The 12,750-nt window shown below is 44.2% G+C and overlaps 2 protein-coding genes across 2 annotated transcripts; one reads left to right on the top strand and one right to left on the bottom strand.

Annotated features, from left to right (window-relative positions):
• Positions 1–469: 469 nt before the first annotated feature.
• LOC131262431 (1-acyl-sn-glycerol-3-phosphate acyltransferase gamma-like) lies at positions 470–9,080 on the bottom strand. Its single transcript, XM_058264427.1, has 5 exons — positions 8,940–9,080; positions 4,188–4,914; positions 3,562–4,094; positions 2,262–2,619; positions 470–2,172 (listed from the first exon to the last, which is right to left on the bottom strand). Exons 2-5 carry the CDS (start codon positions 4,369–4,371, stop codon positions 2,024–2,026), a joined length of 1,224 nt encoding a protein of 407 aa, XP_058120410.1. The 5' UTR covers positions 4,372–4,914; positions 8,940–9,080; the 3' UTR covers positions 470–2,023.
• A 1,377-nt stretch (positions 9,081–10,457) lies between these two features.
• Positions 10,458–12,730, top strand: LOC131261988 (pescadillo homolog). Its single transcript, XM_058263875.1, has 2 exons — positions 10,458–10,623; positions 10,729–12,730. The coding sequence occupies exons 1-2, from the start codon at positions 10,603–10,605 to the stop codon at positions 12,604–12,606; spliced, it is 1,899 nt and encodes a 632-aa protein (XP_058119858.1). The 5' UTR covers positions 10,458–10,602; the 3' UTR covers positions 12,607–12,730.
• Positions 12,731–12,750: the final 20 nt, after the last annotated feature.

A 12,750-nucleotide genomic window follows, 5' to 3' on the forward strand; every position in this document is an offset into this window, starting at 1 on the left:
ACCATAAAAACGGCGATGGGAAGCTTTCTTAATAGCTGACCCCTGACTGGATACATCGGAGAGAAAGGATGATGTAATAAATGATGCCGAAGAGAGTTCCCTTACGGGGCTTTAAGCTCAGTTTTAAGTTTGTATCTGCGTACTTTTAGTTTGAAATATAATTCTCAAAATTGTGTGCCAAGTTTTACTTTTAACCGCGTTCATATCCCTTCGAAACCCTCATTTCGCATAGTTACAATCAGGTTTTCCCCTTACTATGTCCTTTTTGGCATTTTTATGTTTGTTTTTCTTTTTAATTGCAAACAAAATTTCATTACACCGTTTAAAACAATTCGCTTTATTCAACACAACTGGTTACGAACAATGAACTGGATGATGATCGCGTATACTAAACTTTATTCATTACAAAACTAGCAACTTACGGTAGGATGTTCTTGAAAGGAAGTACGTAAGTAAAAACAAACATGAGTAAAGCAAGTCAACCGTAATATTTTACCGTCGGAAGAACTGGTTGATGCGAGCAGCGGAAGAGTTCTGTAATATTATAATCGAAAATAGTGTTTACAAATTTGCGCGCCCTTATTAATCCATGATGTTGAGCATTTACATTATTCGAAAAGTTGTGCAGTTGCATTTTTGCAACATTTTACTCATCATTACTGGAAGATACTGGAGCAATTTAGGTGCCGATAAGAAAAAACAAATCCCGCCATTTGCATGCTTCGAGCTAGCGTCTCTAAAATAGCGTCAACCTCACTAGCTACCATTGAACAGATCATCTTGTGCCCGCCGTTCCGTTGTGCCTTTTTTGACGGTTCGTAAAAATATTTCAATGAATACATATATTTCGTTGCCTATCCGGTTAGAGATAAAAACACATGTTAGTAAGGAAAATAGGGAACTGAAAAAATCTTTCAAACCAATTTCGCGCGTCACACACGTCGATGAAATCAAAAACTACGACCACCGCCCTGAAAAAAAACTTAAACCGAATGATGTTTCCACATTCCGACCGGCTGCCATACTGCTAACACCTAGCAAAAGTTCAAACTAATTTATAATTCATTTTCTCCAATTCGAATGTCCACTTACCGAACCTACCCTCTCTTCATAGCGCTTTTGTAAGATTTGTGTGTGTGTGTGTGTTTTTTTTTTCTTCAATTTTTGGTTTCTGTGGCCTCTACTGTACACCGTTTAGCAAAAAACCCCTCCAGCGTTTGGTTTGTGCGGGCTTCCCAATAAATAAACTGTTATAAAATAGCTGTGTTCTGCAATGGTTCCGGGAGTTCGACGGCGTTCCGTTATGCGTGGCCTTACATGGCGACCAGCATGCGGTTTCTGCACGCACAATCCCACGACGCGGGATCACATTTTACATTCCTACCCAGGTGGTTCCCCTAGAGGGACACGGGTGTTCCTTTAGACCTCAACAGTTTTGCTCCTTCCGTGCTTTGAACTTGTCGTGTGAACCACAGTACATATATTCATAGTTTTACATATATGTATATATCCGTGTATATATTATCTATATATAGAATTATAAAGTCGTTTCCCTGCTTCGCTCATCACACACATGCCTTGTTGCTTGTTATTCTTTTTCTTTTGTTTGTGCATTCGCTTTCTCTATGTTTTGCTACTTGTAGTTTAGCCCTTTTCCATACTGCACACAAATTCGTATCCCAAATTTGGCCACACGCTGTCACATAGTTCCTGTTTCGATTCGTTCGGCTACCAGTCTAACAACAAAACCATCATCATCGGGTGGGTGTAAATATTTTTTTTTGTTCGAAGTGTAAACATCTTATCGCGCGTCAGAACGCCAGTTCTAAGGATGACGACGGAGAAGAAAAATCACACGCGCATCATTCACATCGACTATTGTCTCCATTTCCTGCCTCCCCTTTTTGCGTCCTCAACGTCCGGAAGGGTAAACTTACACGGTACCGGAGACGGTGGAGAGTTCCTTTCGTACGCTCCTTTTGCAATCTGCGTTGTTACTGCTTCTTTTTCGGTTTCGTTTATCCTACTTATCCTTGGCCGACTCGGAGAAACCGGTCGTTCCGGCCGGTCGATGATCCGGACTGTGTCCACCGTTCTTCTGCTGCTGTGCACCGTACGACGAACCTTTGCTGATCTTCGACATTCCGATCGCCTTCACCATCAGCATGTAGACTGCAATAGGGTAAGGGGGTAGGGTAGGGGGCGATTATTTGAATGTTTGATTAGCTTTGATCGAGTGCTAATGAGTGTCAAACACTTACAGGCAAAAATGATACCGGCACCGATCGAGAAGTACAGAATTTCGCCACTGAACAGTAGCTTCATCAGGTAGTACAGCATCGGGGTGAGGGTGGCCACGACCCAGAAGGCCGTGTTTATCAGCGTCGCCGGCCGACGGTGGAGCGTGAACAGCGGCCGCTCGGTGATGCCGGAGTCGGTGAAGAAGTTGCCGTGCCGGTGGAAGCTGTCCTGCATGCGATCCTTCTCCCGGAACAGCTGTTGCAGCCAGGCGGCGGCTTCCCCCTCGCTCTCGGGTAGCGTGGCGGTGGGAAAGCGGCGGACACACATGTGTGCCGTGATCGGTTTGCCGTTCAGAATATTGAAAATTGTAGGTTTTACCTGCAAAGGTTGCGGAAGTAAGCATATCATGGGGTAATTTTAGTCTCTCTAGTCCATGATAAATGATCCATGAACTTAAATTTTCTTAACGCGGTTACTTCAAACACGGCACACAATTTTATAGAATAACAAACTCTGAATGGAACAGTAGATTTATAAGAGAACTAAAAAAAAAGAAAGCATTCGCTCGGGTTGGAACGCTTTGTGGAACGTTCAACATGAAATATTGCATGGGAACGAAATAATTTTCCAAGATCGGTAAAAAGTGTGGTCAAGAAAGGCAAATTTCTGCACTACCATTGTTTTAACAGTTAGTTCAATTTAAGTTGCATAAGTTGCATTATGTAGAAGAACTTCGGCACAAGCCTCAATAACCTCACGAATAATCGAAAAAAAAAATCCAGAGCAGTTTAAAGGTCCTGGGTGCGAAGTTATTGAAGGATCCTCTTGATCAGTAAGATATGGCCGAAATCAAGTACGAGGGGCCTTCTTCACGTGGAACCTTCTTCCAGAACGTAAAAAGGAAGGCCTCAAATGCTGCTCAGTTGATGAAATATTCCAAATGTGCCGGTTTAACCTACCTTTCTGTTTAAATCAGAAATGGTGACAAAATTCAATGTAACAATCAAAAATATTTCCACGGTTTCGGGCTCGCTATATGATATGCTGTGGCCTCTTTTTTATCGATCTTGAAATTAACCAAGACATGGTATTTAATGCTTGTTAAAGCTTGAATGATATAGTTTTAAAACCAAAAATGCCATAAGATAGTCAACAAATAAAGTAAAAAGTAACCGTTTACGGATTTAAAAAATCTTCAAAAATGACGAAGTTATATTTCATCTATAAAAGAGTGATCAACAAGTCCGCTAAAAAGCTTTCTGGCAAGTTTCCAAAGCAATGTATTCTAGTGTTAAGCAACAAGCTTTCTGCCATGCTTACCGTCGAGTCCTTGCTGATGGCCAGCTGAATATCCAGCACCGCGGGGCACTTCTTGCGCAGGTACGGCAAGCTCGCGGTGAATCCTTTCGTGCGCGGTATCAGATGGTGCTTGAGCGGCACCATGCCCTTCTCCTCGGCGAACTTCACCGACGCTTCGTGCTTCTGCTCGGTGAACCGCGTACCCTCGGCGTTCAGCAGTAGCCAGACCGGGTCGGGATAGTCGTAGATTTCGTTAATCTGTCGGCCGATGATTTCGCGATCCTTCTCGAATGAACGCTCGAGAAACACAAACTCGGCGAACTTCCACGCCCAGCCGATGGTCGGGATGTATTGGATCACCTTCTTCGCGTACGCCTTGCAGTTACCGAGGACGCGCATCTTCTCGCAGAACATCCACCCGATCAGCCAATCGATCTCGTACGTGTGGTTCATCAGCAGCAGCACGTGCTCCGAGCCGCAGTACTTGATGTCCTCATCGCTCACGTACACGTTGAGCTTCGTATTGGACCACCAGTCGGCCAGGAAGACAAGCTCTGAAGGGAGAAGGAAGGAAAAAAGCACAGGTTATAACCCGAAAAATCGGTCAAACGCATGTGGCACGATGGCGCTTCGCCAAGGAAACTTACGCGAGTAAAACGAATAGCACAGGTAGTATCCGATCGTTCGGTAAAGACGCTTGTTGAATGGCTTCAGTCCAAGGTACAGTACACACTGTACCGTGTTGATGATCAGACCGGAGGTGAAGAACGATATCGCAAAGCAAAGGTGGACCAGCGTGGACTGCTTCAACATCGGCACCAGGCCCGCCATTTCTGTTGTGCTAGTGTTTTGTTTTGCTTGAGCTAAAACCTTTCTCTACAAGATCAATCGAAACCCTTCCGTACGATCCGCCAGTCAAGGCCAAAAAATGGCAAAAAGCAACGTCCTTCTCTTTGGTTCAGTTGTTCAAGTGGCACGATTAAAAATGATATCTAAGCAAAAGTTAAAAAAAAAAACAAAATGCCACTACTGCTTGCTGAAGAGATGCTGGAAACTACTACGGTTGGCGCAGTGCGTGTTCAAAGCATCATAATTTAATCGATGCCAACCGGACAAAACACAAACCGTTTGTCAACGTTCGTGCTGGATGCTGCATGCGGAAAACGTTTCTCCTGGTTTCTTGTGGTCCAGTTTTGTTTTGTTGTTTTTTTGTTTCTCTATCGATCGTTTGAAACAATTAATTTACAACTAACACTTCCGAGACTTTGGTGGGATGTGTTTTCTCACGGAAAGACCACGGAGTCCCACCAGCACATGGAGAGTACTGGACGGTGGCAGCAGATATCGATTCGATTGTTTCCTATCTTTGAATATCTACAAGTAAAATAGAGAAATGAGAAACAATTCATAAGACGTTAAAAACAGATTTTTCAACATTTAATTTCGTATTCGAATTTGTTACCGATCACGAAGGAAGTTACGTACACACCATTCAAATAGCAACAACTTAATATATTCTATACCAAAAATGAGCGACCTCGGAGTGCTGGAAGAGCGATAAGGAATGGGAGGTTGGCTTAATTCGGTGGACTAGACCGCCACAACCAGGACCAGAGTCACTTAGGCGCGTGCGATTTGATTTCATTTATTGTTTTTTGTTCCGCTCGTTGACTTTCGGCACCTAATCCAGTACGCGCACCGGAACGAGCTCCCGACCCGGTCTAGTGCGCGGGATTTAGGTTAGATTAAGACCACGAAACACTTAAATAGCTCGACTGCGAGACGACCGATAACAGCGAGCCTCGGATACCTGTGGACATATGACCCCTCGTGTCTCGTTTGTATTTTTGCAACCTAACGCTCTGAGACTTCCAACGACACCCTAGGGACAGGGTACTGTGTAGACAGAGACGGAACAAAGCAACTCCTAATCCCCACATGGGAATCATATCTTTTGGGTGGATTTTCGTGTGGAATTTCCAGTAAATGCAGTCCATTCGATTTGGGCTTGAAACTGGGTGTAAACAAAATTGAAGACACCAATAAGTATTTTAGGGTGCTTACGATTTGAACCATTCGCATAGCAGATTGATTTCCATTATGATCAAGGCAATCATTGAAGGGGTCATAATGATTGACTTTTAAATACTTCAACACTCGACTAAGACTACCTATCATCCATCCTAATTAACACCATCCTTCGGGCGATGTAATAAGTGCACAGAGTTCCTTCTAGTCAAACGTGTTACCGTTCTAAGCTCTGTTGACTTTGCTTATCACATGACGTTCCATTCCGTTCGTTGCTCCTCATTTCTTTTTTTTTTTTTTTTTGCAAAGCTAATGAGAAAACCAAACATTGAAAGAGTAAAAAAATCGCAGGGTTTCAGGTTAAACACAGGCGTTGTCAGGCAACTTTGCCTCGAAAGCTGATGATTTTCACTCTAACGCACTTTATTTTGAAATAACTTATCAACTGTTGTCTCTAAAGCAACTGGTATTGAAACAGCTCATCGACAGTTGTCTCTAACTCATCTGAGTTTGCCTGTGTGCGAGTTTTTGTATGCTTTAAAGCTATTTTTATGTATTTTTAAACAATTTTGAGTATACTTTTCATTCGTGCATGCATACGCATGTCAACAAAGAAGCCTGCATTGTGGTGTATAACCCGGTGGCATATAATCAATCAATAATCAATATCCCATTTGCTCTACAAAGCAGACGTGAAGTTTGATTGACAACATGCTATTTAAAATCAAACAAAAAACACAAAAATTAATAAATAAAACACACACTCATTAAACGAATACTACAATTTGGTTCTGTTCATTTGTGCGGCAAGGTCGTTGTGTTGTTTTAAGGACATTCAATTTTAAAATCTCCAACGAAAACCCAAACGAATCACACAACAAATTAGAAAAATATGGTAATTTGTTTCGCTTCTGAATATGAATGAATAATGAGTATGTAAACAACTATCCTAGCGAAACAAACGACCGAATGGTTATCGCAAGGAAACCAAAACGAAAAAAACAAAAATCTCAAACGTACTATTGCAACAATTAGTTGCGCTAATTTTAGCATCGTCAAACTTCCGTCCGACGCGTTTGTAGGTTTCGTGTTATTTTTAAAACCGAGGGTCATGTTTTTCAACTAATTTAGCGGTACGTTGGACTTTGAATACTTTCCCTTTTTGAAGCCGATTTTTATTTTAAACTGCAACTTTCTTGTACAAAATAGGGATCGGACAAAATTCGTTTCATTAAAAGACCATGATTACGGTGGGGGTTACAACGGCCTTACCTTAAAAAGACCGTAGAACAATAAAATCTTATTTGATATGGCTGTGTTTCGACTTTCTCTTGTCAAAAGAACCCTATATTTACCATAATCAAAATTATTGAAACCTTCCAGACCTGCTTATCACTAAATGCAATCACAAACCACCTGCATGCCCCCAACATGGCATTGATGGGATTGATAAAGTCAATCAGGGAGTGGAGAAGTGTGTGTTAATCTGAAACTCGATGAAACTTTGAACCTTTTCCCGCGAAGCGGGAACAAACAAACGATGACTCGGTTCGCGCTTCACGAGGAGGATATGGTGAAAACATCTGACGATAAGAACAGCTGAGTAGGGAGGGGTAACCGCCTAACCGGAGGGTTGTGTTTTGTCTTTCGAAAGCTGCTATCTCTAGTATAGGTCACAAAATGATGTGTCTAGAAATGTTAAATTATGTTGAGGATCACTTCTAAGCCACCGCTCACGAAATGGCAAACGAAATCATAGCACTCTACTATTCTCAACAGGTGGTGGTGTTTCTTGCAAAAAACAAATAAAATGAATTAGCTTCAACTCGAACGAATCTCTGGATTATGTGCGGGCACGTTGCCTCAAACAACAAATGCTTAAAGCCTGCCCGAGGGACAAGACCATCGCGTCGATGTTATCAGAAAAGACAGCCGCAAGAAGCCGGACACAAAGAAAGACAACCGTTTGCTGATAAATCAATCAAAACCGGCCCCATCAATCAACAGCCGAGCGAAGCTGCCCGGCGTTTTGTGAGGCGGTGAGAAGCTGAAGGAGCTTTCTTCCATCAACTGGTGCACCTTTGTTGCTATAGTAATGATGTTTCGCTGATGGACGCTAATTGTGCAGAGATATCTATCGTCCGATGCACGGTTGGTCTATGTTGATATCCTTCCGCAAAATAAAGAAAATTTAACAAAAATCTTTCTGGTCGTTTTTTGAACATAATGTTCCGTTTAGCAATATGTTTGGGGGAAAATTCACGCAATAATTGAAAGCGTTTGTCGTTCGCGTGATAAAAAATTTTTGCCCCCGGGACGTTTTCGTATCTCCTTACGCGGCATAAACTACTGCGTAACATGTGAAGAACTCGCTCGAACTTCCCTTGACATGACGTAATGGTTTATTGCATTAGTGCGATTGGCGCATGGTAGTGTTGGTAGTGGCAATGCATACTTTCGACTAGCGGATTTCGCGCCGCCGCTGCTGCACTGCAACAAGTGCAACATGCAACCAGATGTGCATCCAAAGGGATGGATTCTTTACGTGGAGGTAAATCTCTAATACCGTATCAATAACTGCTAGCTAAAGTGGACTGCCAATCGAGGGGTCGTTTCATGACCTGTGCAGTTAAAATGTTCTATGGTTCGATGTTCACAAGCAGGTCAAAGTGCGATCGATTGCACGGTCGGGACGGTGTGAGATGGAATTATTAATTACACACTTCCAATGCGCATTGTAGCAGCTGAAAATGTAAAAAAAACAAGAAGTAGAATGAAATATCGGAATCGATACGGAATGCCGGGTGAACCGTTGCGAACAAGGGAAATGCAATGAATTCCAGTCAGAAAGTGTGGTTGTGTGGTGGCCATAAAATTGTACCGACCGGGTGTGCACTACCGTTAATCATTTGGTAACCAGCTCGCTGGTTGGTAAGCTTCCGGCGCGAGGTGGGTGCCCTTGAGCTGCATGGTATGCACCGTTTTCCCGAACGGGAGTTTTTCGTTCCGTTCTGATTGCCCACGGTACTTTGTTGTTCCGGTTACTACGGAGCGCGGCGATTGCACTGGGCGTATGAGAAGATGCAGGCGGAAAACACGCATTTGGAGCCAACACTGTTTGGTCAAGAAGATGCTTTTGACATCTTGTTCCATTTAGCAAACGGAAGTATATAGAGTAGAACATTTTATCTACTAGCGGCCTGCTGATCAATTCGATCACTTTGCTGACTATTTGCTCCCGAATGTTCTGACACGACACTATCTATCCGAGAACTTACGCTGTTGGGGACAAAGCTCACACTGCACTAAATTACGTCTTCCTCAATTTGCGTCAAAGAAAAAAAACAACGCCCGCCTTTCGGTCTACTTACAACTGCCAATCGCCGTTGTTGGTGATGGAAGAAATCGAACTCGTTGACGCACCGATGTGCGGGAAACACTAGATGGACCGCACAAGAGCGCACCGACAACGCGATAACGTCGACATTCGCAAGTGAAAAACAGAAAGAAACTGTTTCTGAAACTTGGTGTTGGCAGAATCGGGATTCGGAAGATCCGAAGATTAGGGATCGAACACGGATTTCAAAGATTCGAATCCTATTTGACGGATTCTAAAGATTGCTATTTGAATCAGATTTGATTTGTTTGAGATTCGTTTCAGATTTGAATTTCAGATGGTTTGTCTTGTTCGATAACTCAGGACCGTTGCATAATAAAAGAACTGTGCCCGATTTTCAATGCCTGCGAAGAGCATTGTTTTCATACGTTAGTTGATTTTCAAAATCAACAGGGCAGTTCCAGTTCGGCGTTGCATCAGAGCGGATGGTTAGCAGTGCACGAGGTTCCTGAAAGGGTTAGCGGAAAAGTAAGGTTATCTTAGTCACGACCGCGTGGTGTCGCCGAGCTGGAGCTCAAGTCAGAGAAATCCTAGCCGACGCACATCTCGTGCTGTTTGAGTAATCAAGCGGATCACGAGTTTCGTGCGATCTGACAAACGGAAGGAAATATTCCTTTCGTTACGGCGGGTGAACAGCCGCATTTTGACTGCGCACTAGCGTGGTTGGCTAGCAGTGCTCCTGGCCGCATGGTGGCAGTCAAAATGTGACGCCTACAGAAAATCTGAACAACAACAAAAAAACAGGACATATGGTCTTTAGCAGCCAGTCCTTAACCAATAGAGGTCTATGTCTCCAGGTTAGCTTGCGAAGGCCCAGGAAGCTGGATTCAATAGCCGTACTGGAGTAAATCCTCGACGAAGTGAAGAAGAAGAAGAAAATCAACAGGACTACTAGCAGCGATGAAGCTGACATTGGAAATGTGTGGGATGTTTTTATTACGGAAAAGTGAGTTATCAGTTGTGATTTGATGGGGAATCAGATTAGGACAAACGATTTCCAGATCGGCATTGATTGGTTTACTTCGTTTCGCGACTGTTTGATGGATTGTGATCCGGATCACCGAATGGATTCGGATCAAAAGATTGGAATCCCAACCGGGAATTGAATTCTCCAACACTAGTTGAACTCTCCGATTATTTGGAGAGTTGCCAAATAATGAGTGGTATAAATAATGAGGTGGCATCTGGAAGTTAACTTTGACATACCTTTTTTGACATGTTGGAATCTCGATTCCAATGGAAAGTTTTTAATAATTTTCATAATATTTGAGTTTACTTGGATGATTATAAACAATCAAACCTTTCAATTCATCCAGCAGACTTTAGTTTTTTTCTAGTAGGTGCGTAGAAACGGTACAAAATGCCATCACCAACGTTCTTCCAGGGTTGAGTTGAACCTTAAGAAACGGCCTTTTTTGACAGCAACACTTGTGGAGACTTGAAAACTGTTTCGAAACGTCATAACAATCCTTTTCTTCGTTCTTCGCACGACATGTGCGGTTGGTGTTTTGTTCGCAGTGGTACAAAACGTGATATTTTATCCTGAATCGTGGTCTTTTAGTGGTTTTGTTTGATTCTCGTTGCGAAGCGTTTCATTCGGTTGTACAAGTGCGTCGCGTTCATACTACTCCGCTACAATGGTGAAGCGATTTCACAAGGTATGTGCTTTTGGTTGAGAGTGAGGTTATGTACAGATAACAGCATGCTGTGTTGAATGGTAAATAAGTGGCCAAAATGTTACCCCCGTTTGTTTTTACTTGCAGTACAAAACGGGTGAGGGTGCCCTGTACTACACGCGGAAAGCTGCGATGAATAAACTGCAGCTATCCATGCGTGACTTCCGGCAGCTATGCATCCTGAAGGGAATTTATCCGCGCGAGCCGAAGAACCGGGCCCGTGCTCAGCAAGGCTCGCGGGATATCAAAATCCTGTATCACAAGAAAGACATCACCTTCTTGCTGCACGAACCGATCGTTTGGACACTGCGTGATCGTAAGATTTACAACCGACGCATCTCGGAAGCCTCGCACAAGAAAAATGGCAAGCTGCTAAATATCCGCATGAACAACTATCCAGAAATGAAGCTCGACCACATCGTCAAGGAGCGCTACCCGACGTTCATTGATGCGATCAAGGAGCTCGACGACTGTATGACCCTGCTGTTTCTGTTCAGCACCTTTCCGGCTTCGAAAGTTATTACCCGCGACCTGACGAAAATGGCCCGCAGGCTGACGGTCGAGTTTATGCACTACATCATCGTTGCTCAGGCGCTGCGCAAGGTGTTCGTTTCTATCAAAGGCTACTACTTCCAGGCGGAAATTAAGGGCGAAACGGTGACGTGGATCGTGCCACACTACTTCCCACACTCGCCGCATCGCGGGGAAATGGTTGATTATGGCATCATGCGATCGTTCGCGGACTTCTTCGTTGTGATGGCCGGGTTCATTAACTTCCGCCTGTACCATTCGGTCAATCTCGTGTACCCACCACAGTTTTCGCACTCGCTAGATTCTGATGAAACTATCGACAAAGAGGATTCATTTATTTCCGAACGCATTGCGGCCCTGAACACGGAGCTGCTTCGGTCGGACGGAGGCAACTCGGGTACGGCTGAGGAAGAAACGGAGACGCTCGATTGGACGGGCATCAACGAAGACGTACCGCACGTGAATCAGATCCGCGAGGAGGCGCAAAGCGTGCAGAAACTCAAAACGCTCTTTAAAGGTCTCAAGTTTTTCCTGAACCGTGAGGTGCCCCGTGAACCACTGGTGTTTATCATTCGTTGCTTCGGTGGTAAGGTGTCCTGGGATCGGAAAATGTATGTTGGCGCGACGTTCGACGAGTCGGACGAAACGATCACGCACCAGATCGTCGATCGGCCGAGCGTGCCCAAGCAGTACATTTCACGCGATTACATCCAACCGCAGTGGTTGTTCGATAGCGTTAACCAACGGAAGCTTCTACCCACGAACAAGTATTTCATCGGTGCCGTTCTGCCACCGCATCTGTCTCCGTTCAATCGGGACAATGTGATTTACGTACCGCCGGAGGAGCTGTCACTTAAGCAGGGCGGTGATGACGGAAACGGTAACGAGTTCGAGCGACCGGGTCGACGACGCGGTGAGGAACAGGTATCTGACGACGAGGAAGTGGTGGATACATTCAAAGAACAGCAGGAGCAGGTACAGCGTGATTATGCGCTGTTGAAGGCATTCAACGATGAGAAAACGACAGATTTTAATTCGGGCCCCGATGTGAACGATGCCGCCAGTGATGCGGAAAAGAACGATCAGGATGCGGAAGGAGAAGACGATGAGGAGCAAGAGAGCTCAAATGCCGGAGCAAAGAAGAAATCGGCCCAAAAGAAAACAGGTGCCCCGAAGGGTATGGCCGTCGTGAGTGGAAAGGTGTTCAAGGAGGATGAAGTCGAGCAGAGGAAATTAACCAAGCAGGAGGAGGCGCTCCGGGCGAAGTTGGTCAAATCGAAGCACCGTAAACTGTACAAGATGATGATGGAGAAGAAAAAGAAGGCCGAAAAGGAGGCGAACATCCTGGCGATGAAGCGTGCGAAGATCGAGAAGGACAAGAAGCGCGACCAGGTGACGAAGCGGAAGGAACAGAGAAAGAAAATTTTGACGTAAACGAACATGAAACGTGGCGTGATGCGATTGGGCAGAAGTTTCCAAGAAATGCATCTTATTCTAATGCTTGTTGTGCAAACGGTTTTTGTCCAACATTAATAAATTTCTCTTATTACACACTTTTCGCTCCAGTCCGTAAGCTTT

The sequence above is a fragment of the Anopheles coustani genome, chromosome 2 (assembly GCF_943734705.1).
Source record: "Anopheles coustani chromosome 2, idAnoCousDA_361_x.2, whole genome shotgun sequence".
NCBI lineage: Eukaryota > Metazoa > Arthropoda > Insecta > Diptera > Culicidae > Anopheles > Anopheles coustani.